This window comes from Meleagris gallopavo, chromosome 11 (genome assembly GCF_000146605.3).
Source record: "Meleagris gallopavo isolate NT-WF06-2002-E0010 breed Aviagen turkey brand Nicholas breeding stock chromosome 11, Turkey_5.1, whole genome shotgun sequence".
Taxonomy (NCBI): Eukaryota; Metazoa; Chordata; class Aves; order Galliformes; family Phasianidae; genus Meleagris; species Meleagris gallopavo.
The window spans coordinates 22,512,588-22,539,008 of record NC_015021.2 but is presented as its reverse complement, the minus strand read 5'-3'; the positions used below and the strand labels follow the sequence as shown (position 1 = coordinate 22,539,008).

General features: G+C 43.9%; 1 protein-coding gene across 14 annotated transcripts in view; it reads left to right on the top strand.

Moving 5' to 3' along the window:
* Positions 1 to 26,421, top strand: part of LEKR1 (leucine, glutamate and lysine rich 1) — a 60,489-nt gene that overhangs the window by 13,875 nt on the left and 20,193 nt on the right. For 7 of the 14 annotated variants that reach the window (XM_019619211.2, XM_031555025.1, XM_031555024.1 and 4 more), the window contains exons 1-5: positions 1,638 to 9,271; positions 10,030 to 10,244; positions 14,635 to 14,754; positions 15,312 to 15,487; positions 17,081 to 17,266. In XM_019619211.2, the coding sequence (XP_019474756.1) occupies positions 9,143 to 9,271; positions 10,030 to 10,244; positions 14,635 to 14,754; positions 15,312 to 15,487; positions 17,081 to 17,266 (826 nt within the window). In that variant the 5' untranslated portion in view covers positions 1,638 to 9,142. The other 7 variants (XM_031555027.1, XM_019619216.2, XM_019619212.2 and 4 more) reach the window with 7 other exon arrangements.

Here is a 26,421-nt window from a genome sequence, read left to right as displayed (position 1 = left end):
ACCCGCCTGGCGGCCATCCCGCCGCATCCGTGCCTTTTCTGATACTCGCGTCTTTTCCCGATTGACGCCGTTTGGTCGCTTTGCTGTAAGCTCAGCGGGTTTGGCCGGGAGCCGGTTCACGCAGAGGTTGAGCAGATGGCTCGCGTTCTGACACGGCGCTGACCCGGGCCGGGGGGAAAACACAGCCAGACGGCTCGCGGGCCTTGCGGGCGGAGGGCGGCCGTGTGCGGCGCTCGGGGAGCGCGGAGGCAGAGCCGGCCCGATGGGGGTCCGGTAACTTAACCGGGGGGCTCAGTGAATGAATGACGTCACTGTACGACTGAGGTAACCGGGGGCTCAGGTAAATGACGTCACTGTACGACTGAGGTAACCGGGGCGCTCAGGTAACCGGGGGGCTCAGTGAATGAATGACGTCACTGTACGTCTGAACTAACCGGGGGAGGGGCTCAGGTGAATGATGTCACTGTACGACTGAGCTAACCGGGGGGCTCAGGTGAATGACGTCACTGAGGGGCTGAGGTAACTGAGTGCGTTCCCGCCCGCTCCGCGTTCCCTCAGTGGGTGCGCGCCGCTGTCACGTGACGCACGCACGCGCCGTTGCCGTGGTGACGGAGGAAGCCGTTGGGGCAGGGAAATGGCCGCCCCCAGAGCCCGCGCCTTGCCGGGCCTCGGCCTCTCCCTTGCTCCCAGGCCGTGCCTTTCTCCATTCCCTGCCTTCATCTCCCTTCTTCTGGCCTTCCCCGGGCAGAGCGCGCTCTGACTGCCCGAGCTCTGTCGGTTCCCTGGCCATGCAGCGGCACGTCCCTGTGCACGCCTTGCCCGAGGCGATTCAGAAGGTACGGAACGGGAAGGAGCGGCGAACCTTGTGGCGTCGGGAACTGCAGGAGAGTTCTGCTGGCCTCGGAGCGTCGGGAACCACTGAGCCTGGCTTGGTCGTGGTTCTGGGTAGGGTTGGTTTTGTCACATATGGAGTGTGGTTACAGGCATTAGTGCTAGATGTGATTCTGTAGGTGTGCTCACAGGAACACATTCACTGTATGTGCTGCTGTCGATAGCAGGTGAGGCTCCAGCTTTATCAGCGTGTTCTGTGCCCTAAGTTTGGAATCCATCAGAAGAGGGGTGGCCAGCAGGGACAGGGAGGTGATTGTCCCTCTCTGCTCTGCTCTTGTGAGGCCCCATCTGCAGCACTGCATCCAGGTCTGGAGCCCCCAGGACAAGAAGGATAGGGAGCTGTTGGAGAGGGTACAGAGGAGCCACAAAGATGATCAGGGGCTGCAGCACCTCCACTACAAAGACAGGTTGAGAGAGCTGGGCTTGTTCAGCCTGGAGAAAAGAAGGCTGTGGGGTGACCTCACTGCAGCCTTCCAGTACCTAAAGGGAGCCTACAGACAGGAGGGGAATCAACTCTTTGAAAGGGGAGATGACAGCAGGATGAGGGGAAATGGTTTGAAGTTGAGGAAGGGAAGATTTAGGTTGGATGTTAGGGGGAAGTTCTTTACTATGGGAGTGGTGAGGTGCTGGAACAGCTGCCCAGAGAGGTTGTGGATGCCCCGTCCATCCCTAGAGGTATTCAAGGCCAGGCTGGATGGGGCACTGGGCAGCCTGGGCTGGTATTAAATGGGGAGGTTGGTGGCCTTGTGTGTGGCGGGGAGTTTGGAGATTCATGATCTTTGAGGTCCCTTCCAACCCGGGCCATTCCGTGGTTCTGTGAATGCCCACATGTAATCATTCCGAAGAAGTGCAAATGCACTTAGGAACAGAACATTCTGCCTAATCCTCTCTTTGTATCTTCTCACTGTGTGTGAAGGTGTTCTTTTGTTTGGGAGACTGATTCCTACTGAAGCTGTTGTTTGTAGGGGGTATCCAATGGGCAGGCTGTGCACGTGATGATGCACACAAGTGGAACATGACTCACTTCTTGTTACGCTCTGAAGCTTTCACTTTGACACTGAAACACCCAGTTCTCATCTATTTGTTTATTTTTGTGTATCTAATAATCATTAAGTAAGCATTTTCTATGCTTAGGCTAGCAGAGTCTGGATAAATTCTTCCTGGAATAGTCAAGAATACCACTGAGACAGTTTCTGAACATCAGTGATGATTGCAGAAAATTCAGAGATTGGGTAAGATAGGCAAAGCAAGAGAAGGAAAGTACTTAGGTAAGGGATGAACCCGGGAAACTTACAGAGCCACCAGCAACTTTCTTGGCAGCAGGAAAGATGCCAGATACTTCTGTTTATTTAGAAATCACTTTGCAAGCATCAGCGGGATAAGCTGGTTAGGAAAAATCAGTGCAAGTTTCTCAACGAAACAAGCATGCCAAGCTAAGAGATGAGGTTCAGTGGAGGATTGTTCCAGATCCAGTACTGCTCTGTGCTTTCCCATGACTTGAAGCTGTAGTGGTGGCCCTTCAGCCATCTGTCTTTTTCTTGGCTTGGTTCCTGATCCAGTTCCCAATCAGTGTGCTGTGCATGTGCTGACACGAAGAGGAGGCAGGAGTGAGAGCAGGCACAAACTGGGCAGGAAGAAGGTGACCTTATTTCATCGAGTGGGATTGTCAATGTTTGCTAGTTTTTGTTGACCTGGGTTTTAGCTTACAGTAAGGAATACATTGGTACCGATCTAGGAGGGATTCTGAGTGCTTTGTCTGCAGCATGAAGAATATCTTAGTAAGAATAGGGCATATTTAGAACAAATGGGTCAGATGCATTAATACAAAATATGCAGCATCTGATTAATCTTCCTTGACTCTCTTCATATCTAACACTGGGGTGTCAGTTGTCAGGTCGTAAGCAGAATAATATTATCAAAGTTATGTTCTTATAAAGAAAACAAATATTCGGGAAGGCATCAGTACAGGAATTGAGTGTGAAACTTGGCCTCAATTATCTTCTCATCAGAGCTTCTGAGGTGTTGGTTCTGAACTGCAGACTTGAAGAGTAACACTGCTGATGGGAACTAGAAAGAGCAAAAGTGGCAAAGAGCTTGAAAGCTCTGTTCTGCTAGTAAGGGGCAATAAAACTAGATTTGCTTATTATAGAAGATGCTTGAGGGCACAGTAACAGTATTCACATGTGTAGGAAGGCAGTGGCTGTCTTCCATCTCAGATACAAATTAATCTTATCTTCACTGTTCTAGACTTGCTTTGGTTGAATGTGAGGAACTCCAGAAATTGGGGTAGTAAGCACTGGAGCAGCTCACCCAGGGAAGCTGTGGAATTCTTCCTGTGCTGCTGCAGAGGGCAAATGAGGCCAATTTTTGCTTTGGAGTGGAGCACAGAGCTCTTGAGCTCTGTTTCAGCTCTGTGGTGTACTGTTAACAAAAACATCTCTGTGCAGAAGGTACGTTGGTGCTTCTAAATATGAACACGAGTATTCTCAAGTTCCTGTCCCATCCCACCCAGTACCTCAGTGTGAGATACATGAGTTCTAAGGCAGTGACAGGCCAAGATTTTGGGATCAGTTAAGAGCCGTGGTTTTACACATCCTCTGCTGCTGCTCAGTTTCTTCACTCAGTTGATTTGTGTTGTAGTTACAAGGTAGGGGCTTGGTTACCTCACCCTCACAATTTCCTGTATGTGCATTTTCTACCTTTTATGCACACGTTCTTATTCCCTTCACATTCTCTGCTTCTTAGATTTTATAGCATCTCTTTTGGAATCTTTCAGTTTGCTCCTAGCCTAAGTAGGACTTGTGCCAGCTGTAGCTCATTGTGCCAAACAGAGCACATGCTCCCAACATGCAGCTAACTGGCCAGTGGAACATATGTATGCAGAGGGAGTACCTTAAGCACTGCAAGTTCTGCTGCAGAATCAAGAATGCTCAAGGCTAGGTGCTGGTTTGGGTTGGCTTGCTCGGCTTATGATGTTGTAGTGCTCAGAGCAGATCAGAGTAAGAGATGCAGGGCTGTCATCGGTTCTGTCTTCCGTGCTGTTGGTGCGTGGAGCTTTGTGAGTTGTCAGCACTTTGAGCAGCAATATCACTGCCTCCAAAATAATGCCCCTCTGGAGGATGTGGTGCAGGATAGGCTGTATCCCTCTCCCTCAGCAGGCAGCTCAGTTGCCAGAGTCTGCCTGGGAGGAAAACCTGTTGCAGTGAAGGCGTGGATGTCGTAGCAGAAGCTGAAATAAATTGGCAGGCTGGGCCCAGCAGGTGTTGGCCACTGAAGTTTATTAGAACTTTAAAGGTTTTAATCTAGAGAGGAAGAAGCTTCTTGGCATTTTGTTATTAAATTATAGATGAGGAGGGACTTAGTTGATAAGAATTTGAGGAATCTTTGGCTTTGAAAATCATGTAAGAACTTTAGATGGCCCTGGTTCTCCGTCTCCCTCTTCTACTGCCTTGGTCAGCTCTTGTGCCATACACACTGCAAAATGAGTGCTAAATGGGGGGGAAAAAACCCAGCAGGTAAGTGAGCATCCGCATGTCCTTTCAATGTGAGTAGATTGCCAGTTTTTCATCTCAGTGAAGTGGGAAGCAAAACTGCAGCCACCTACAGAAGAGGGTCAAGTGACACCCTGAGTCATCAAAGTAGCAAACAGAGTTACATCTCATTTTATATTTTACTTGGCAATAGGTGATCCTTACTTAATACCAATAACAAAATTAATTGGGCACGAGATATCCTTAAGTATTAGTAGTTCTCATCCTGGGAGCTTAAGAAAGTGAGCGAAACAGGAGCTTCGAAGCTGTGTTGTACATCAGTACAGGACGTTCCATGGTATTTGACTCTCCACAAAACATCATGTGCATTGCTAGCAGCAAATGGTTACAGATCAGATTGGCCACATGTGCTATAGATTGAGTGCACTATGGTGTCTTTATGAGCACATCTTTCCTTACTTTTCCTTGCTTCCTTTGAACCTGAGATTATTTATTTCCCTCGGTTCTTACGCAGTTCCAGCTGTGTTAATTAGCTGAAGAGTCAAAGCTGTCCTATCCATTGAGACTGACTTTGTAGCTGTGGTGTGCAGCGTAGTTATGTGTGCAATACTTGAAGCAGCACTGATATCAACAGCAATTTAGAAGCAGCATTGTTTCTGTTCACGCCCTCTGGACGAGCACAGTGTCATACTGTGAATGTTCTCAGCGGCTGTAATGTGCTTTGGAAAAGATAGACAATTTCTGCTTATTTTTGGTAAAAGCCCGCATATCACAGCGTAAAGAGATGTGCAGCTCTGCTGGCTGAGCTGGTTAGCTGTGGGGCTGTGGTTGGTTTGGGCCAACTGGATTAGCAACCTGCTTTGTTAGCAGTGTTTATTATTGGGGTACTGGAGGATTTGTAAGAGCAATAATCTTTAGTTCTCAGAGTTCTGGACTCACCGTGAGGTGCTTTGATCTCTTGCTGTATTCACACAGCAAGTCATACAGGGCTAGGGCTGTACTCACTGTGCTCAAGTGTTCCTGCATCTTTCCTGAGCCGGCGTCCAAGCACGCTGTGGGAGCTGGAGGGATTACAGAAGCCTTCCCTCATGAGCAGTGCGGCCCGCGCGGCACCGTGGGCATGTGGTGGGTGTTAGCAGTGCTCGTGTGGGGCTCTGCTGTTACTCGCAGTGCTGTACGCTCTTTATGATTCATTAGTCTGCTTTAAGCACAAGCAGGAAACCATTAAAGCTACCTGAAATATGAGTATTATTTCCTGTTGTGGCAAACTAATTATCTCGGGGCATATTTTGAATGAAATGTTTGGGACTGGGGCATTCTGTTTTACTGCAATCCTTAGTGGTATTTATATGTATTCAAGGCAAGTACTGTGGCTTGTATTTTGCATCTCTGCTTTTATGGGTGTTGAGAAAATAATTATGTACACAGCATGCCTTAGCATTGCAACCTGCAGTGCCTTAGCATTGCAACCTGGAACGCTTTCAGACTTGATGCTGGCTGCAAACTGCTCACAGAAGACTCTATTTTTGAAGAAGTGAAACTTCAACAGGGACTCTTAGAATCCTTCAATGAAAAAATAGATAATTTCTATCAGGTAACTCTTTGCACATAGAGCGGAAGGCTCCACTGTCTTCGCAGAGCATTATTTGTGTGGCTGCCGTACCCATTTCTTTTGGTGTGACAGATCCTAGGTAGCAAGGAGAGGGAAAATAGAGTGAGAGAAATGAAAGTAGCGTGGCAGAGGGGATTAAAATGAGAAGAAAGTGCATTCACATAATCAGGTCAAATCAAACAGGCAGAATAAAACAACCAGTACACAGGAATAATTTAAGAGTACCCAACTGCAGTATAATGCAGTTCTGTTTTCTGGAGTTCTGCATGTTGTTCTGGTCTGAGGGTAGCTTGGGCAAACGCAGTGTAGTGTTGGTTCTGTTTGCTATTGGGCCAGTTCTTGCTTCAGCAGCCCAGCTTGCTGGGGCAATGAGTGCAGCATTGTGTCCCGGGGGCACGGGGTGCTGCCATTCCCCAAAGCTCTGCCTCCCTGCGCTGCAGGGGTACGTATGTGTGGTGCTTCTGTGCTCCTGGCTCTGTGCTTTCATTTCAGTGGGCCACACGGACCTATTCCAAACTTCTTAAACGATCTCCCTGACTGAGGACTTAAGGTCTCACTTTTAGGTGTCACAGCTATTTCTCAGTTTCCCTTTACTGGCTGTTTCCAGCATCAGTGGCCACATTCTGGGCGCCCTAACGCCCAGGTGCTGCTGAGTCCCCAAGGAGTCTGCTTTTCCTTTAATGAGAACCTCGGTCTTTATGTGATTGTTGTCAGTGGAATTGGAAATACAAGCAGAAGAGAGCACAGTGCCCAAGTTAACGTCCCCTGTAGCTTTTTGGTCAAGCAGAAATAATGTAAATTCCCATCCTGCTACTTCAGAAGCTCGAAAAGAGGCTTGTTATTCAAAGGGCTAAAAATGGGCCAGACCACCAGTCTTTTTTTCCCCTTATAACTTATGCTGTCCGTATGCTCGCAGCGTTGAGTCAGACAGATGTGAGACTACCCATCTCCACTGCTCTTGGGAGCTGAGATCCATGTAACCATGGAGTAACAGGAGTTCTTCCAAAACTGAACACAGCTCTCGGTCGGAACTACTCCCACGGATGCTGTAGTGGAACAGCTGCTGGAGTAGCACAGCTCGGGGTGCTGCCTCGTGATGTGGTTTGTTCTGGACGTAGCTCTCATCCTTTAGAGCATCTGGTGTAACGTATGTCAGAGCTGTAGCTCAGAACCTTCCTTGTTTAAACATTTTGTCCTCGGTGAGTTTCTTTGTTTCTCTTTTTGCTGTTAGCACACAGTACTGTTCTGCTAAATCAAATATCAGTGTTGTTTTTGGTATCCCTCTGTTATCTTTTGGTGTCCTATTTGCCCCGAGTATCCTTATTCAGGTTGACCAAAACCACAATATTAAATTACCTTCAATTTTTTAAAAAATCTGATTGATTTCTTTTTCTGTTCACTGCTTATCCTCACAGTCCCTTTTCTGGTTTCACTTCTGATTTTTTTTTTTATTTTTTTTCTCATTTTCTGTTCTTTCCAAACTGGATTTTTTTCTCTTATCTCAAATGCAAACAGGAAAAAGATAATGACAACAATCCTTTGGCCAAATGTAAATAGGAAAATATGGAATCAGCACAGATCTCCTAGTGGTTGCTCAGTGATAACCCCCTCCCAGAAGAGGCAGCTCTGTAAGCAAAAGAACTAACGAAGATGTGTTTCCTATGTGCTTGTGCATAGTGGCCGATGAGCCTCGGTGCCTTGGGTACCAGGAACAATCTCAGGTGGGATCTTCTCCTGCACAGACCTGCATAAGGTTCTGCCCTGCATGCATCACCTGCCCAGAGCAATAGGACTGAGCCGTGCTCCAGAGCATTCCTTTGCCAGGGAGCTCATCAGGTCCTTCGTGCCCACCTGGCTGTGTGACACCTGTAGATCCCCACTACTTGTGCCCTCGGTGCCAGGTGATAAATGACCAAACATCCTGGCTCACAAGTGATTGAGGGATGACCACAGAGAATTGCACGCACAAACAAGGCAATGTTATTTCTCTTGAAAATTGTGCAAAGCCCAAATCCCTTTCGTTTGTAAGTCACTTTGAAAGCGTGCTGATGCTTTCTGGCTTCAGCCTTTGTATCAGTGGGGCTGCAAGCTGGCTTTGTCATTATGTTGGTGGAGTGAGATCAGCACCTGCAGCACAGCAGTGTTCCTCTGTACCGGTGCTCCAGGGGATGCTTCAGGTGTCAGCCCTGGTTTAATGGTGGCAATGGAAACTAAGGAGAGCTCAGTGAACTGGTGTTGTGGTGGTGTTTTTCAATCTTGGTACCCAGTGAAATTTCTGTTTGTTTGTTTGAAAGGGCAGAGGTGCTGCAGGAGAGCACGGTGTTCTTCGGGGGATAAGAGCCCCCTCTCTGTCCTCCTTATAACAGCTCATTTTGTCCCTTTTCAGTAGAGTAATTTTAGTGCTCTGGAACCAACAATGTTTATCCCGAGTAACAGTTTCATATTTCCAAGCACAGTTTGCAGCTGCCAGGAAAAACAAGCTTGAGTTTTCAGTTCATTCAGAGCAACTGTAACGAGGGGTGTTTTAAACAGGGGCAAAACTTAGAAATTGGAAAATAAGGTTTGGTCTGGAGATTCCAGGGCAGCCTGAAATATCATTTTTTCTCATGCGTGTCTAAATCGTGGGGTAATGGATCTCCTCATAGTTTGTTTTTGAGAGCTGTTTTTCTGTCTTTAAGCATTGCTTATTTCCATTTATCCCAGTATTTCAAAATGTCCTTATTTTAATTTTCTAGAGCACAAGGAATTCTTACATTTTACTTATTTCACTCAAACTGTTTGCATTCTTTCATTTTTTTGACTTTTTGTAAGGCGTTTTGTTATAAAACTTGTAACTGTTGATAACTGCATGATAGGTTGAAGGGTGCTTTAGATGCTTATTAGACAAACAACTACAGCTCTGGCTGCCATCAGTTTCCAACTGCCACACCTCAAAGCTTGCCCACAACTTTCTGTTGCTTGGAAGTTGTCCCTGTAGCTGTGCAACGAGTGTCCTCTGCTCCAGTCCTATTTCTGTTTCCTCACAAATGCATCTGTGCCGCGATCCAAGAACGGGACGTGTTCCAGAATGGCAGGATGAGAGCAGCCCGGGCTGGAAGGAACCTGAGGAGATCCCTTGGCACAACCTTTGGGCACAAAGGGACAGGGAATGGGATCCTGCCTGCTTGTGTCCTGCTGTGTGCTTGCATGTCCCACGTGTGCTGTCAGACTGCTGCGTGGCTCTGGCTCCGTAGTCAGTCTGTATTCCTTTCTTGGGCAGGCTTGGTCCCGTGTCACTGTAAGCTGAGTGGTTTTGCTTTTTGTTTCCTGGAAATGAAAGTGGTTAAAATAAACAGGGATAACTGATACCCTGAGTAACAGGGATGTATCAAAGTCCGAGCACGTCTTTCTGGTCATTTCTATGATGTGTCATTTACTGCAGAGCCCTGTGATTTCATCGCTTACAAAAGCGTGTTTCCTGCTTTAACAAATGGTGTTTTAATTAATGTCTTCAGTTACTTTACCAGTTATGAAATTTCATACCTAGCAGACTGCTTACACTTTCTACCACACTCAAGTGCCATTTGCACTGTATCTCAGTGGCAAGACCCTTACTTGGATTATTTTTGTCTGGATGATTGAATTACATCACTACTTATTTTTCCTTTTGCCTTCTCAGCTGGCTGTGAGTTGCCAAAAAAAAAACCAAAAACCAAAAAAAAAAGAGTAATTAACGTTTTTTTGGCTCGTGCAAGAGGAGATTTCATTAAAGAGAGAACTTAGTAAAACACAGAATACTTCATCTTATTTAAAATTAATGTATTAAACATAACTCAGAAATACTTCAGTGTAGAGTTCTGGTGGAAGCTCCTGCATAGTAAACTGCATAGTTGATTCTCCTGTGAAGATTCTGGTAAGCAAAAGTACAATCTGGTCAGAAGTGTTCCAAAGTGTGACAGAGCTTAAGCTGCATTTAAATCACGAAAGTCGCTCTGATTTTGTCACTGCATTCAGCTAGTTCCTTGCATGCACTCTAACAATTTTCTCTCTCCCCAGATGTCTCGGGATCAGACGGTGTGTAAGTACTGTGGCGTCAGCTATTTGATACTGCATGAATTTAAGGTGATGGAAGAAAAAATAAAAGCAATGGAAAAGGAGATTAAGTTTTATGAAGGAAGTCTAGAACGGGAAAAGGGACTTCAAGAAGAACTGCAGTCTCTTTACCAAGACCTTGAACGCTGCCGAGCTGATGGGAAATCTAAAACAGAAAGGTCAGAGCGTTGTCCAGTGTGATGTTTTTCCTCACGTGTATGTATTAGGTCGTGTCATTCCAAAGAAGCAAAAAGTGCTAGTAAGTTGTATCTTTTTTTATCAGATATAATAAATATACTGTAATCTCTAAATCACATTTTTTGGCATTCTCTAGACATGAGTTTTGAATTCCATAGTAGTTTAAAAACAGTCAGTGTACTTAAAGGAAAAGAAAGGCTGGAAGGCAGTTTGGGGGTATTTCCCTCCCCCCTGTGCCAGTCCAAGTGAAAATCATCAAATATGTCATCTTATCATTCTGTCATAAAAACATTTGTAATACTTCTGAAGAAATCCCACAGCCCTAGGAGTTTCACCATTCTGAAGTTTGCACTTACTGTCTCCTAGTAACACTAAACATCAACGTTTGTGCCCTGAGAAGCTCACAGTTCACTATCTGTATGATGATACAGAAAAGCAAGTGATGATATGGAATACTAAAACAATTCTGAACATCTTGGGTGCTGCTCGTGGCTGTGCTCCTCTGAAGTAGGAGCCTGCAAACGCTTACTGCCTTACTGTTGCAAAGGTCTTCCTAGTTCGAAGGGGTCTTTTGTATTCTCCAGAACTCCAGTACTGCAAAATATCTTTGTGTTGAAGTAGAACAACAGTTAGAATAGTGTGGTACGAGCAGAGGAAGCAGAAAGTTGTTGGTAATTCCTTGCTCGTCTGAATCGCGCAGTCAGAAGCTCAAGTATGGCTCAGTCCTTCTGGTTCTCAGGGCTCCCATTCCTTGTGTGACTGACTTACAGCTAACAGCAATGGACCTAAGCCTGAAAATACAAAGCATTTGGGGTATTTAGGTGCTCTCCTAGGAGACTGGGAACCCTGGAGGAGAAACAACAATGGATTGTTTGTAGCTGAAGTGCTCTCATCCATTTACTTTTTTGCTTTGTTTTGTGAATCCCTCAAATAGTGTAGCAGTTCGACATAGCTGTTAATGGATCCTATTTAGGACAGCATTTGGTAATACAGCAAATAAAACATTCATTTGAACACGCAAGTTCAAACAAGCTTGAATAAGACATATATTTTGTGCCTCACCCTGCTCATAACTGTATTTCAACACTTTTTCATTGGAGCTGAACCTGCCTCCCCCCCAAATTATCAATGATTCTTTGGTTTGACAGCATGCTCCTTGTTCCTCCCAAGGCACCGGGTGGCAATTGTAGCAGCAACAGCACTGTGTGTGTTAGCAGGTAGGTGACAGCATGTTCCTGATGAGGACCATGTGCCAGAGCAGGAATTACATTCTCGTTTAGCTGACTTTTTGTAGCAAAGCCGGAAGAGTTAATGAAAATTTTATCTCTGCATTTTTCCCCCTAAGGCTTGGCTTGATTTAAAACCTGCTGAAATGAAACGGAGTACTCTCAGTAGGCTTTCATTCAGACCATAAATCAACTATTGTGCCTTGTTAAATCAGCTGTCTAAATATTCCTTATCTCCTTTGTACTATCCTGGGTCTGTCTTGTTACCTTGGGCCGTTGGCACAAGCTGACTACTCGGCGTATTATCTTCTTCCTGGTTCTTGTTGACAAATCGTTCTTCCCAAACTGCAAGTTTTTAATCAGAAACCAAATACACCCTTTTTCATCTCTGGTAGACCAAGAGATTTAATCTTTCTTGTTAGATGCAGACGGTTTCATTTTTATATTCCTTTTTGGTTACTGTGTTGCTATTGTCTGTACCTGTGGTTAACCTTGAAAGCTGCCTGGGAACTTCAGCTCTTGTGGAACTTGGTCAGCTGCCCTTCTGGGTCTTGCTCAGAAGAAGGGGAACTGTCATGGGCTTACCATCCCATCTTCCTGGAGGTACAGGTGTGCTGGAATTGAGCCCCTCTGCATGGGAGCCCTGCGCTCCCTCAGGCTGAACTTACTGACCTCACTGCTATAAATAGGGTACCCTCTATTTATAGTACCCACGTGCACGTATCACCCATAGCCTGATCATTTTTCTACCTACCAATATAAAATATATAAAATAGGCTTAGATATGCTTTTTAAAGATGATAGTGCTGAGCAACGTGAATGTGAGAAGAAGCATGAACATCTTATGATGTATAGAGACCTGAAGAAGTATATGGATATCACCGAGAAGACCTGTCCGAGATCCCTTGTAACTGTATTCCTGGAAACATTTTTTACAAATCAAGCAGAAGGAGTTAACTGTTGATTATTACCATGCCTTAACATCAATTCTTTTCCATGCAGTTACCAAATTGCTCATAACTACAATCTCACTTTTCAATCTGCTGATTCAGATAACTCTACTCCCTTAGAAGAAGCGATTCCTGAGCGAGGCTGTGAGGGCAGGGATTCAATAGATTGCAATTACTGGAGCTGAAATTGGTAGCCAGATAGGTAGCACTGGGAAATAAAATATTGGCTTTCTTCAGAGATCAATTTTGAGCTGGTTGTGATGAGGCACCCATCTTTGTCATGGATTGCCAGGCTGATCTGCAGTTTTACCTTTGCTTGAATGCAGATAATCCAGACTGTCTTCACAATGCGCTTTATTTCTCTTGAGTTAATAAAGATAACAATTAATGCAAGATCACTATGTTCTCATACTTCTCTTTAATTATGTCACTGAGTGATCTACTGAACTCTTTCCTTTGTGCTAAATATCACCAAAATAACATGCTTATTTTGTCCTCCTTATGGGAATGAGAGTAAACAGAGTGCAAATGTCTCGCCTTGTCTACCTGTTCTTTTGTGTGTGAATGATGAAAAAATATTGGTAATGTCCCTTTGAACTCCGGGGCTGCAATTCTATGCTAACCTCATTATACCAAATCTTTGGAACGGAAAGAGAAAGCAAATGTCTGCTCTTACTTGCAAGATGCATTTTAAAACTAAAGTGCAAAGACATTTACAGGTAGGTAGGGGAAAATTCTCCTACGAAGGTAATGCCAAAATTAAAAATATCTGTATATACATTTTCCTTTCAGTGATCACAGTGGGGCCCCCACAACTTGCTTCTTAAGTACCAGATGTTCGGTTATGGATTTGGCTGGGCTCTGCAGACTCAGGTTTCTCTAGCAGGACTGACTGTTTGTTAAATTTGCATTTTCATGCAGATGCATTATAGATGATCCATCTGATAACATTAGCTAACACACATGAATATTAAGGCTTAACTTCTTGCAACGAATCATTCTTGTTTTCTCTTTATTTCTAAAATTGAAGGAAACGCTGGTGTAATACCTCTGCCATCCTTTGGTTTTGTGAAGTACTTGTGGATTCAAGTATTTATTTACTAGTGACAGTGAGTCACTCGTAGACAAATAGATGATTTATTTACTTGACTTCCACGAGTTGGCTCAGCTGTTAGTTCTGTGCACTTCCATTCATTTCATTACAATTGTGGGAATAACTCAGGAGTTGTTGAAAGAACAATGTTTTCAATGTAGATAGTTAACACTGCTATAGCTGTGCTTGAAAAATAAACAGATCAGAACCACTGCTATGATGAGAATGTTCAAAAGGTGATTTTTTTAGAGGCCAAGCGAAAAGTACAGATGAGCTACCAACCCCTGTGGACAGCATGGCAATTATGGGTTGTGGCATGTGTGTGCAGCAGGGCTGTGGTGTGATGGAAAGCTCCCCAGTGCATCCCAGAGGCCATCCTCCTCATGCAAGCAGGTGCTAGTGGAAAAGAAATGTTGGGTTTCTTGTCCCATGTGTCATCACGGGGCCATTTTGTTTCAGAATATATGTACAGAACTTAAAGCAAGTCACATGAGGACATGGAGAGGTTGGTCTATGATTACCAAGTAATGATTATGAAAAAGCCACGTGCCAGTGTTAGCAAGTGCACTCAGCAGCCATCCACAGCAGGCATCTCTGCACGTTTTCAGGGCGTTGCATGAGATGTGCCCAATGCAGCACAGGCTCTGCCTGCCCTGGGTTTGAGCTGGGCTGTGCCCTGTGCTGGTCTGGCTGGCAAGAGGTGAGGCTGGGAAAGCCCACAGGCAGGGAAAGCCCCATCTCACTCAGCACACTGCACTGTCTGATCAGCTGTCTGGTTTCAGTCCTACTTTTTTGAGGTGGGATGCAGTGCGGCCCCTCTCCTCAGCTGGGTGCTGCAGCAGCCACGAGAGAATGGGGTTTTGCCACTTTGTACCACTCATCTCATTATCTCATGTACATGACTGTAACTGAAGCATAGATGGAACAAATTTTAATTTGTATTTTTAATAGGAGGAAGGGTCCTGATAAGATGTTCTCCCTCGCTTCTCTCCACTTGAAGGTCGATATGTCAGCATGAAAGAGGCAGATATCATCACTGGAAAGACTTCAGTATATTTCTGTTTTAAAGTTGAGTAATACCTCACGTTATTTACATTTATAGAATAACAAGCCTAACGATGGAGTTAAAAACCAAACAAGATGAACTAAAAAACGTGAAAGAAGATTTGCGGTATTTCCAGGAAGAAAAGGAAGCTGCCCATAAGCAATCCCAGGTGCTCAGGTGAGAACCTAAAAAGCTTTGCTTTTGGCAATGCCTGTGGCGTGTGGTCAGCTGAAAAGATTTTTTTAGATATGAGGAATGCTGTGAGTGAGAAGTGTTTGGAACCATCTCCTGGTTTTGCTTATCCAGGATAGGAGATGCTGTAGTGTTAGCAGGGGTAACCAGAACATGTGATTGTTGGTATTCTTAGCAGCAGGCTAACTTTCACAACTTAAAAAACATTAAAGAACACTTAGAAGGAAGTGGGTACCACTTTTAATACGGTGGGGATACAGATTCCTTACACATTGTTTGTAACAGTTCAGCAGGAGCCTACAGAGGTAGTTCTTTAAGCACTGTTGCTCTGATTTCTCAATAAAAAGTAACTGTTTCATTTTTACATGTAAGTTTAAAATCAATGTTTAGAAGAACATTGAATTTATAGTAAATTTCATCCAACATATTTCATACTGAATTGTAACCCAATATACTATAAAATATGATGTAACAGAAAAGTAGTTATCAGGCTTACAAGTAAGGTGTTTTCTCATAGCTGCTGTTATTTTTCTGCTTTGCAGAAGTACATTGGAACACCATTGCTCAACTCTGAGCAGGGCTGTCTCACTGTTTCCTTTCATCAGAAGAGAACTAGAAAGTATTAAAGAAGTTGTGTCCAGTAACCTAGAGAGCTGGGCTGGCCTGAAAGAAGAAATTTTTCAACAAATAAGAACTGTTAGCAAGGAAGCTTTGACAGGTAAATTATCATGATGTATGCTGGCAGGCAGTGAGTTTGAAAACTCAAATTTAAGCTTGAATAGCACTTCTGCTCTGCCTCAGCTGAGAGAGGAGTTTTGCTGGAAAAAAAAAATGCAGTAGTGTAGTGGCAAACTGCACCATCCAAAGGATCCGAAGAAGCTGAGGGTTGGCTCTTGCAACTTTAATGCTTTGCTCACACTTTGCATCTTTGTATTCAAATTCTTGCAGTTTTTTTTTTAATGTATCAGTAGATAAACCAGTATTTGGTCTGGAGTATAACTGTATCAGGATTATAAGGTTGCAAAGTACTGGTAAACTGACATCACCTAGCACAGAGCTGGTCAGGAAGGTCCTGTCTGCAAAGTCAGCACAGAGAAATCGCTCTGTGGCATCCCTTGTTGTAGCAACAGTCAAGGGAAATGTCAGTGTCTTGCACTTTGGTTCATGACTTCATCTCCTAATTAGACCGAGCACAGAAAGTATTGTGTGTTCCTAAGAATTCCTCTCCTCCTGTGTTCTCTGTGTTCTTTCTAGCTAATCAGGAGAGTATGTACATGCTTTTCTGCAGACATACTCAGGTTCAAGGAGTTTCATAACATTGCTAAGCTTCCTTTCTGAAGTATTTGTTTTGTTTGCAAGAACTGTACATGTGGAAGATGTCTATTGGAGCACAAGTACAGCCTTTCAGGTTCTTTTAATTATTTGTGTTACTATGGGTGCTAGTTATTCTCAGCTGCTTTCAATATATCCCACTAAGAATAGTGCCACGCTGATACACATCCTTAGATCTGGCTTTCTAAATCCAAGCAAGGTAGTCATGCATCTTTTTTTCAGCCTCTGAGTGATGTTCAGAAGCCCTTATCCTCTGTTTTATGAGTTAACATTTGGTGACATATGAACATAGGATTGTTTTATTTTGTCTTACTGTATTTTGCAACAAGATTTTCAGAGCTTGTTTTTTACTTCAAGGGAAGAAATGTGACATGAATTGCTACTCCTTATGCCTAGACCAGTTGCCTTTGTTTGAAAAAAAGAAATTATAAAACCCTTTATGTATGTACATCATTAAATCTTGGTTACTTAATGGCAAGTAAACACAGGCATAAAAACTTAAAACCTTTTGCCATTTACATTGTTTAGTCTAACAATAAATTGGTGTAAGTGTGGAGTAAGGCTACAGAATGCTAAAGTCCTGAAGCTGTAAATCAGGCGTGGAGCAAGGGAAAGTGATGATATTGCCTTCTATCAGGATACAAACATCCTTGTAAAGATATTTGTCCAGATAAAGTTCAGAAGACAATACATGGAAGAGGCTTACCCTTTCCAGAAGTCATTAAAGCCTCCAGAAGAGGCAATCTCCAAATAAAGATCCTTCTTTAAATGAGAGCAAGGAAGGGTGGGCCCTGGGTCTACTCCTTCTGGTCACCCAGTTGCCTTGCTTGCACCTGTAAGCTTTGTGTTAGCTACAGTTCCTCACCTGCTACTCAGTCATTGGTTCAGGCCCTGATCTAGCAATCATCGTACATCAGGTGAGATGCTTTTTAATGAAGAAGGTAAATTTGACAGCAGGTTATGTGATTTTTCTCCTCAGAAATACCCAAACTGAATCAAAAGTTAGCAAAGTCCCAGAGGGAGAACGAGTGCCTTCAGGAAAAGGTAAAACATCTGACTCTGGTGGCTGATACGGTAGAGCTGAAAACTCAACAGCTTCAAACTTCTCTTCAGCAAGGGAGTGAGCTGCAAAGCAGATGCCATGAGCTACAAAAAGAAACATTAGGTAAGAGAATTTTGAGATTCTAAGCAAATAAAATGAGATGTAAGGTTCTGACCATTACTGTGACTGTACTCAACAGCTGAACTCAGGCTCTAATAAAGCATTGTTATGTATTTAGGTTAGTATTTCTTGAATCTGATATCACTGTATTTGTGGTGCTGACTCAGAGGTGTTTTAAGGCATTTGGAATGCATAGAGGTTGTGCTGTTCCAGGCGTGGCTTTGAGCCATCAAATTGGCACTGTGATTACCATGCCCCCCTAACACAGTATGTTATTTCACATCTAAAGCAGTGGCTCTCCGTGCTAGTCGTGATGAAGGAATTTCACTGATCCTTCAGTAGCAGTGATAATATCAAACGTGAGACTGAGGAGTAGAAGACTGCAGTGACTGTGGAAGACTCATCCAATTTATTATCGACCCAAACTGCAAGGGCAGGTTTTATTTCTGTCACTGTATAACAGTGCTGTTGGGAAAGCTCCAGCAGAGGTGGATTTGAATGCCAGATATGGGCAGATAACTTTACAGCCTTCACCTTATTGCCTTTTTGTGGTACAGGCTCTGACTGTACTGGAAATTGCTCAAGCAGGCAGAATCAGTCAGAAAACAGTCAAGGTGACTGGCTCAAAACCAGCACCAGAGTTGCAGATCCTGCAATGTAACCTACAGCAATTATTTATTGCAGTTAATTAAGCTTTCCTTTCTCTGCAAGAAGGGTAGCATTTATAGAAGGAAAGTTTGATCTTTTTCTTGTGCCATTCAAAGAAAGAGTCCTAAAGTTCTTTAGTACAGCAACCTGGACGTTCCACTGGAAGTGCTGATAAATTGCAGTTATTTACAAGTTATTTGAGGGTGGTTGTCCCAGGCTCTCTGAATAGAACCCATGCAGCAATGCTTTGGTACCTGCTGTGACTTGGTTGTGTAGTGGCGTGTTTTGGTCATATTGTTGCTCCTTTTGCCCTAATACCTAACTTCTCCGTTGTATATAGCCAAAAAAATAATTTTCACTTTCTTTTTAGGAGTATTGTATCCTCTAGCTTTGTATAAATAAGCACAAATAGTGGTAAGATGTCAAGCAGTTAGGCTATTTATTATCAGTCTTTGTTGAGAAATCTGAGTGGGTGTACAACCTGACTGCCATGAGGAAAACGTAATTACGTTTGACATGTGTTTTTCTACTGCAAAAATTAGTAGAAATAAAACAATCTCAGTGCAGGAAAAGCTCCTTCTCAGGTGCACTCTGACATTCCCTTTGTGTTGAAATGCCTTTTAATTTTCCACACAGAATAAGAAACTTGTGGGTGGCACAAGTTAAGTTTCCATTGCTGCAGCCTGTTGCAGTTCCTCCCTTAAGCAAGCACTGAGAACAGCTGTGCTTGCCGCGTTCAGGACTGAAGATTTTTCTTGTTGTGAGGTGCCACGTTCAATAAAACTCGGATAATCTCGTGCATTGCTGGGTGAAGCGGCTGTATGTGGGCATGTGAGAGTTTCAGTGATCTCAGTTGTAATTCACATGCATTCTTGGGAGCTGGAATGTTGGCACTCACTGCTGCTAAAGTCTAAAGTCCGGTCAGTTTGGAGTCCTGTCCTCACTGCTGAAAGATGGCACGGTTCAAAGCACGGTGCAGGAACTCCAGCAGCAATTACAGGACAGTCTGTCTTCCTTGCATGTCTCATCCTGATCGAGGACATCCTCGGGCCTATTAGGACAGTCTGTTAAGCCTTGAAATATATGGCTTAATATCCTTACGTAAGATATTTGTATTGCCACATTTATACTGGCAGGAGAACTACCCAGTGCTACAACTGGGGTACCCTTTTCAGTTTTGTAAAGCTGTTTACTTCAGAAATTCCTGTAAATAATTAGTTTTGTAGTTTGTTTTTTAGATGCATTGTAAAGATAAATTTTCTGCCTTTTCCTCATTTTTTTTTTTTTTAACTCTATGCAGAATTGCTTTGTTTTTTGTTAGAAGATGAGAGAAGGTTGCTCACAGTCAACTTCTTATTTTTGTGGTGCTTGCATGGTGCTACAGCCTGTATTCTCAAAACCCAATATAGTTCCTTCAGTTTCTGCTCTGCATTGGAACACCACTCCAAGCAATGATATCTACTTTCTAGTTCCTGAAGCATAACAAGGTGCACTGTCTGTAGTACATAAGTGCCACATCATGAGCAGCTTCAGACTGGTTCGTGCACAGCATAGCAACTTTTGTGCTGAAAAAGAATGGATCTTTAAGCTTGCAGTGAAGCTTCTGATCTAGTGGCCCAGCTCTGCTCTTTGGATCTTCCCCATGTATTGTTGTATGAGTCCACCAAGATTGCTCAGCATTTCCTATTAAAAGAACATGATTTTCAATGGCTTTGGATATTGCCAAACTTAATGATTATTTTTCTAATAAGAATGGACATAGCTTTCGCAAGAGTATGACAGGTGGGAAAGTTATTGGACTTCATGTTTTATTATGCAAACTTTGTTGAAAAACCCATGAACTTTCTGTTCTCTGAGAAAGGACTTTGGGACTGGGAGGTTTTAAAGTGTTCTTGATATAGAGGACCAAGTTAAACTCGTTCAAGCCTTTGGAAACATTAAATACCTATTTGTTACTGTGGTGGCCAAGCTCTGTTTGATGTTCTGGCTTCAGAGCACTGGGCTGAGCAGTGCTTTCCCATGCACTGTTTGTTCAAGTGTCCCTGTGGCTGTCTGTAAATAAGCTCACACTGAGCAGGGAGATGTGAGCCCTGAGTAGCTGGGGCTTTTTCATCCTGCGGGGGCAGGGAAGCGGTATGGCATGGTGATATAGGGCTCATGGAGGGGGTGGGGGCCATGTGCTGAAAGCAGTCGCTCTGAGTAAGACAGCTGTGTGCGTGGTAGCTGGGAGGAGGGAGCTCACAGCTGCGTGTGTTGAGAAAGCCAACGCATGGGTGGCTGTGGGCAGCGTCCTCATCTGTTCTGCAGGCACAGTGCTGCTCCTGGGCATCGTGCTGGGCAAGGAGGGGATGGCTGCCAAACGCTGGGTTTCCCTTCTGCCTCTGGCCTGGCTCCACTCATCCTTGTGGTTGGTGGTGTTTTGTTGCACTGTGTATCCTTAGCTGAGCAACAGCTCCCACGTCTTCTCGGGGGCTTCAGAGTTCAGTTTCTATTCTTCTTGTGCCCGTGAGTTGAGGAGGGCAGTTGTGCCACTCGTCTGTATTAATGCCAAACTCCACAGCTATGGATCTCTGGCTTTGACAAGAAACAAAGTGGGATTTATCGATCTCAATTACGGCTTGTCATTTTGATGTAACGTAACTGCAAGTGAAGATGTGACCCTTGGAAGAAAAGACCTGAAACACTGGCATATTCTGAAAAGATTTTATCCGTGTTTATTAAACCTTCTCCCCTGTTAGCATTGATAGGAGGCGTAGCCATGAGCTGACATCTGTGGTTTTGTCATTTAAATAAAAAAAGCAGCTGTTGTTTTGGTGTTATTTGTTTGTTGATGTGCATTCCAAAGGAATATTTTGGAAGCTGTGTTTCTGTTTATATGGCGACGGAAAGCAACGTGCTGCTCGGAGCTGCTGCCTCTCCCAGGAAGTGCACCGTCCCGCGGCCTCTCCTGCTCACGCTGTTTTTAAAGATGTTTCCAGACATGAAGGGCTTAACAAAAAAAAAAAGGAAAGAAACAAAAACAGCCTACGTAATGGGTTCACTCCAAAGTTATCTCAGAGGTTGGTGTGACTGGATCCTCCAGCATCCGGGCAGCATAATGCTGAGCAGAAGGGTCACTGTGACCGCTGCGCAGAATGCTGTGCTGCTCCCCTCCGTGGTTGTTGTTTCCCTGTGTCAGGTTTTGTTTCCAATCTGCGGAGAGTACAAGTTTGAAGTAGCAGACATTTTGTGGAGAAAACATGAATAAGTCGTGTATGGAGTTCAAAGAGCAGTAGGACTCTGAAAAATATTATTGCAGAGCTAAAATGGCAGCAATGAAAGTCAGTGCATTATGCGAGGCATTCTTTTTTATTAATAACAAAAAGGTATCAGTTGCTTCATAATGAATCCACTATTAATAGGAAATAAAATGTGGATATCCAGAAGTTTTCAAGGCAGAAAACCTGCTTGCTCACACATTCTTGTTCTGTCCTTCCCAAATTGATTGGTAGAGCACAAATCCGTCAGCAGGCAGAGGCCTTGTCCTATGGAACACGTTATAAGGCAGGTATAAAAAGCGGGATAATTCACGATGGCAAAAATCAATTTGCTTTTTTGCAACAGAAAACATGATTTTAATTATGAAACAACCATCAAACATCTTTCCATTGTATTAATGACTTGGTAGGAATAAGCAGCACATTTTTATTGCTGTGCTTGATGACAGTGAAAGTTAATTCTAGTTAGTAGGTGTATACTGCATCAGTGTGTCAGAAATCAGCCAGATCTACAGAGTCTGGGTCTCCTGGTTTTTTGTTTTGTTTTGTTTTTTTCCTCTATCTTCCTTTTCTCCACAAACTGTTGATGCTGATATTCCGGTTTTGGCTCTGTACTGAAATAGTTCAGTGCTCCAAACAAACAAAGAAACACACAGAAAACCAACCCAGCAGGATATGTTATTTTAAAAGGATTCTCATTTCTACAAACAACACTTTGAAAATTCTTGGTTTGTCTATTTTTGATAAATCTTAAAATATTGCATATTTCATATGGTGGCAGTCATTTGCAAGAACCGAAACCAGCCCGTAGTTTCTCCCTTTGTTTCGTGGTTCTCGTGACCTTTATGAAAATCAGCTGAATGAGTTACATTTTGTTGGAGGAGTGATTTGATCTCTGATTTCATACCACTTTGCAGAGTCATGGTGCATCGTTGGTTAGCGAGATTTGACAGGTCCTGAGAAATGCTGAGCTCCAAGCAAAGCCTGGTGAGCAGTTGGCTGATCAGATACACTTAAAAGCACCTCAAAACCCAGTAATGTGTTGTGATAGTGCTGTCTATATTTTTGTGGTTGGGAGCAGTGGAGGAAGTGCAACAGCATGTGCTGCTAAAAGATAGGTGCTAATATCCCTGCTTTCACTTTTATTACCAGCCAAATCCTTTCCTTGCCTTAATCATAGTTATTCTATAACTTTTCTTCGCAAAGTCGTGGCAGTCTTCCTCTAGCTCCCCTCATAGGTGCAGATTTACCTCTGTACGGATTTAAATTGCTGGCTGTGCACGTGTGATCTGTCTTCTAAGGCTTTTGATGCTCCTGCTTCAAGGTCTGTTTAAGTTACTAAATATAAGCTTAGCAGTGGTCTGCTGACATAATGAGACTAATGAGCGATGATATAAAAGTGCAGGCAGCTGTAGGAGTAGCTGGGAAGCTGAAGTGGGGAATGTTAGCACACTTGATAGAAAGAAGGAGCAGTATTTTCATGTACATGAAGTGTCTGTAATGGCACTTTAAAGACCGCTTTGAAAATCCAAACAGAGAATGGTTTCCTGTAGTTTGAGGGAGGCTGCAGGTTCAAGTATCCACTATTCATGCTGCAAGTACTGTTGAAATATTTTGCTATTAATTCCAGCTGCGATGCTAAGAATTTGAAGGGTGAGAGCTGGGGAATGCATTTTGGTGTTTGAAGAGACTGACAAATGGGTTAGACCAAGCAATGGCTCATTAGTGCTTTTCAGCAGTCTCTTGAAATGGAAGAGGAAACACATGAAAGGGATGGAGGGAACAAGGTCCTCGTTCTCTTCAGTTGTGTGCTGGGGCAGTGCTGTGTTGGAATGTGATTTCCTTACGGCAGGAAGGTCTCTCTTCACTTCTGCTTTTGGAAAAGCAGGATTCTTCGCTAAAGGAAGTATATCAATCAGATTTTATCTGCTCAGACTAAGCTCTGTGACAACAAAAAAATTCTGTCTCCTGGGAAGTTGTGGTCAGAACACTCCTACCTCCAGGTTTCCTAGCCAATAGGTAAGTGGCAGCATTTTGACTCAGTTTTAGCACACAGGAGAAGAAGGTCTGTAGGAACAATTCTGACTTGCATCCCAATATCCTTGGCTTTGAAAAGGCAGGAATATATGCAGAAAGCTCAGGCTTAAGGACCATATCTCTCTGACTCCAAAAGTCACCAGTTAATTTGGGCAGCAGGGAGCAGGAATTGTTGAGATAGCATTGTTTCTGGAAGTAAGCACATGTGGAGGTATTGTAAGAGACTGCTGTCATGTTTGTGGTGGATATGCAGTTGCTGGTTTATTCTTCTGAGAACACAAAGATTCTAGACTGGTACCATTGGAAAAAAAAATGAGAATCTGGTCCCTTCTCGTGCTTTCTCTATGCTTGATTTACATGCAAACATGAAAGAAGTAACGTGCTGGTTCAGAGCAGAGGTGCAGAAGGCCCAGACCTGGCAGTCAGCAGCAACATGTGCTTAGGGGAGATAAGAGCTTGGCACATCCTCCCAGTTCCTGGCAGCTCTCAGTGCTTTAGAGCCATCCTGGTGGTACTGCTCAAGTCTCCAGAAGGGACATCAGTGCGTATGGCTGGGGCCTGGCTCTGGGCTGCTTCCAGGCAGGCTTGTGCTTGTGAGTCTCAAATAGAAAGAAGTACTTTCTTGTGTATGCAAAAATAGTTTATCCCAGAGAACACGGTACATGAAATATTCTAAATAAAGACAAATAGTTCTGTTCTGTGCAGGCAAGGACTTTGGGTGTTTAGTTCACTTCTTTGGTTTCCTTGAAAAATATAAAGAGATGCAAATTAATCTGACAAATATTATCATAGAATCATAAAGGTTGGAAAAGACCTACAAGATCATCAAGTTCAATCGTGAACCCATCATTACCATGTCCCTCAGTGCCACATCTCCATGGTTCTGGAACAGCTCCGGGGACAGTGACTCCATCTCTGCCTGGGCAGCTGTTTGTAAGTGCCTGAGGGGAAACACAATGATGGTGGTGGGCCCAAGTTGTTCTGGGAAGGGCAAGTGGTAAGGCAAGGGCTGTTGGCCATAACTGGGAGCTTCAGGCTGGTCATCAAGAGCAGTTTTTCCAGCAGAATGTGGCTGCCCTGAGGGTGGGGGAGCTCTGCAGGAACTGGCAGAACAGCCCCAGGTGATCTGGTCTGGTCGGTGAGCAGCGTGCTGAGCCGGGCAGCTGCCTGGGGCCCTTATAGCCGGCCTGGGAGGCTGTGCCTGGCTGAGTCACTATGAGAGCCTTGTGAAGTTTGATGAGATCAAAACCGCTTCAGTCTGAGATTGTCGTGCAAGTAGCTGTCTCTACCTGCCCCTTGTGCTGGTATGTGTGTGGGTATTTCTGGCCTGCGCTCCTATAGGACAGCATGTGGGGCCTACGCAGCCCTCCCACCTCCGAGGGTGCTTGGAGGGGGCTGCCCCAGCAGGGCTTGCTCATCAGTGACCAGGTAGTGAGTCACAACGTGTTGTCCGTGAGGCAGAATACCTCCCAGTTTTTCCCCAAAGCATGCTTATATGAAGGGAAAATGAAACTGCTTTCTCCCTGCACTGATTTTAGCAATGTGCTAAAAACCAGTGAGTGCATTTGCTTGGCATCTCTAGCCAGGTAGCAGGAGGTGGCCCACGTTTCTGAAATTGGGTGCAAAGAAACTTTGTTGGCATGCATTTATTTTCAGCTAGGCACAGTCATTTTAGACCCGAGACTCAGTGATACAGGGTGGATTCATACCGTGACCACAGCTAAGCTGAGGAGTTTCTGTGCACCAGCAGCTGAGCAGGTCCTGCTAAGGCAGGAGGGTCTCCAGCAATGACTGGGGTCCACAAGGCTTCGGTGGCAGTATGAGTTTGAGCTGTGCTTATGAAATTCTCCAGAAACTCTTAATTACTGGCAAGTAGTCTTCCTTTTTGTGTATATGGATGAAACGCTGAGCTTCTGTTTAGGTGAGACCAAAGTTGTCAGAAAGTATCTTGGTGGGTTTTTTGGTTTTTTTTTGTGGGTTTTTTTTTTTTTTTTTTTGGTAGGATTTGCAGGAAGAGTAGAAAATTACATAGCTTCACCATGCGTGCTTCTGAACTGATATCACTGTGAATCTGTTACAAATTATCTGGAAAATTGATGGCTTTTAGAGTGGCTGTTTACCCAGTGTGAGTGTAGTTCACAGTGGGGTGGGTTTGTTTTGTTGTTTTGCTTTTTTTTTTTTTTTTTTCCACTGAAAACTTTACCAGTTGTTGCTATTTACAAAGCAGAAACTGGAACCTTCCCTAAACACCATTGCCATTGGCAGGGCATCTGGAAAGGCCACAAACTGGGTGGCTGAGTTCCTGAAAGCCATTTCCAGGCATACTTGCTGCTCTCAGCACTGTGGACTGCATGTATGGGAATTCACCCGGTTAGGAGGAAATGATGACCAGCTGTGGTTCTTCAGAATGCAAGAATGCTTTGTGCATCTTCTGTGCTGTGCCTGCTGGAGAGTATGGTAGTGCTGACACACAAAGGTGTAAGTGTGGTACCTCTTAGCCACAGTTTGGCACTCCTTGGAGGCAGAGCTGAGTGCGTGCGCTGCCTGGAAGCTTGACCAAAAACCTCAGCTGTCACAGGATGATAAGGTTCCTGTGTTCCAAGCAGGCCTCAAAGATGAGTCTCAGAGAACCTCCCTTGCTCTGATATTTCATAAAATGGGTGACTGGTCACTAAAGAAAATCTCTATTTTCTACATTTTAGAAAGAAATGTAAATTCTTTCAAGTGTTGTTAAAAGGTTGGTTTTTCTCTGTTAAATACAGTTGGTAAATACGTTCCTCCTATAATGACCAGTAAAAAAAATATGTGGAACAAAACAAATCATCCTAAAAAGAACGGACTCAGGACATCAAGAACAATCAAACTATTTTCTAAGGTTCTACCTACTATCCAGTAAAAGCTGTCTTCTCTTGTTTGCTGCCTGAAACAAGCTGGCCAGTATCCGGAATGTGTTGAGAATATACCTAGGGATTATAGCAACAAACTCCTTCTGGAGCTAAGAAAGATTGCTCTAGGAAGAAAGTTAATATCTGCAGTAAGTTATAATAAAGACTGGTGTAATATAATAAATAAAACTGACCAGGGGCAGTATGAGCAATATTGAGATGTATTTGGACTGAAGAGCCTTTAAAATGTGACGGTACTTAAAACTTTAACATGAGTTTCAGTTACAAAGCATTTGTATTACCATTCTCACTAGTGCCCTTAGTTCTGCTG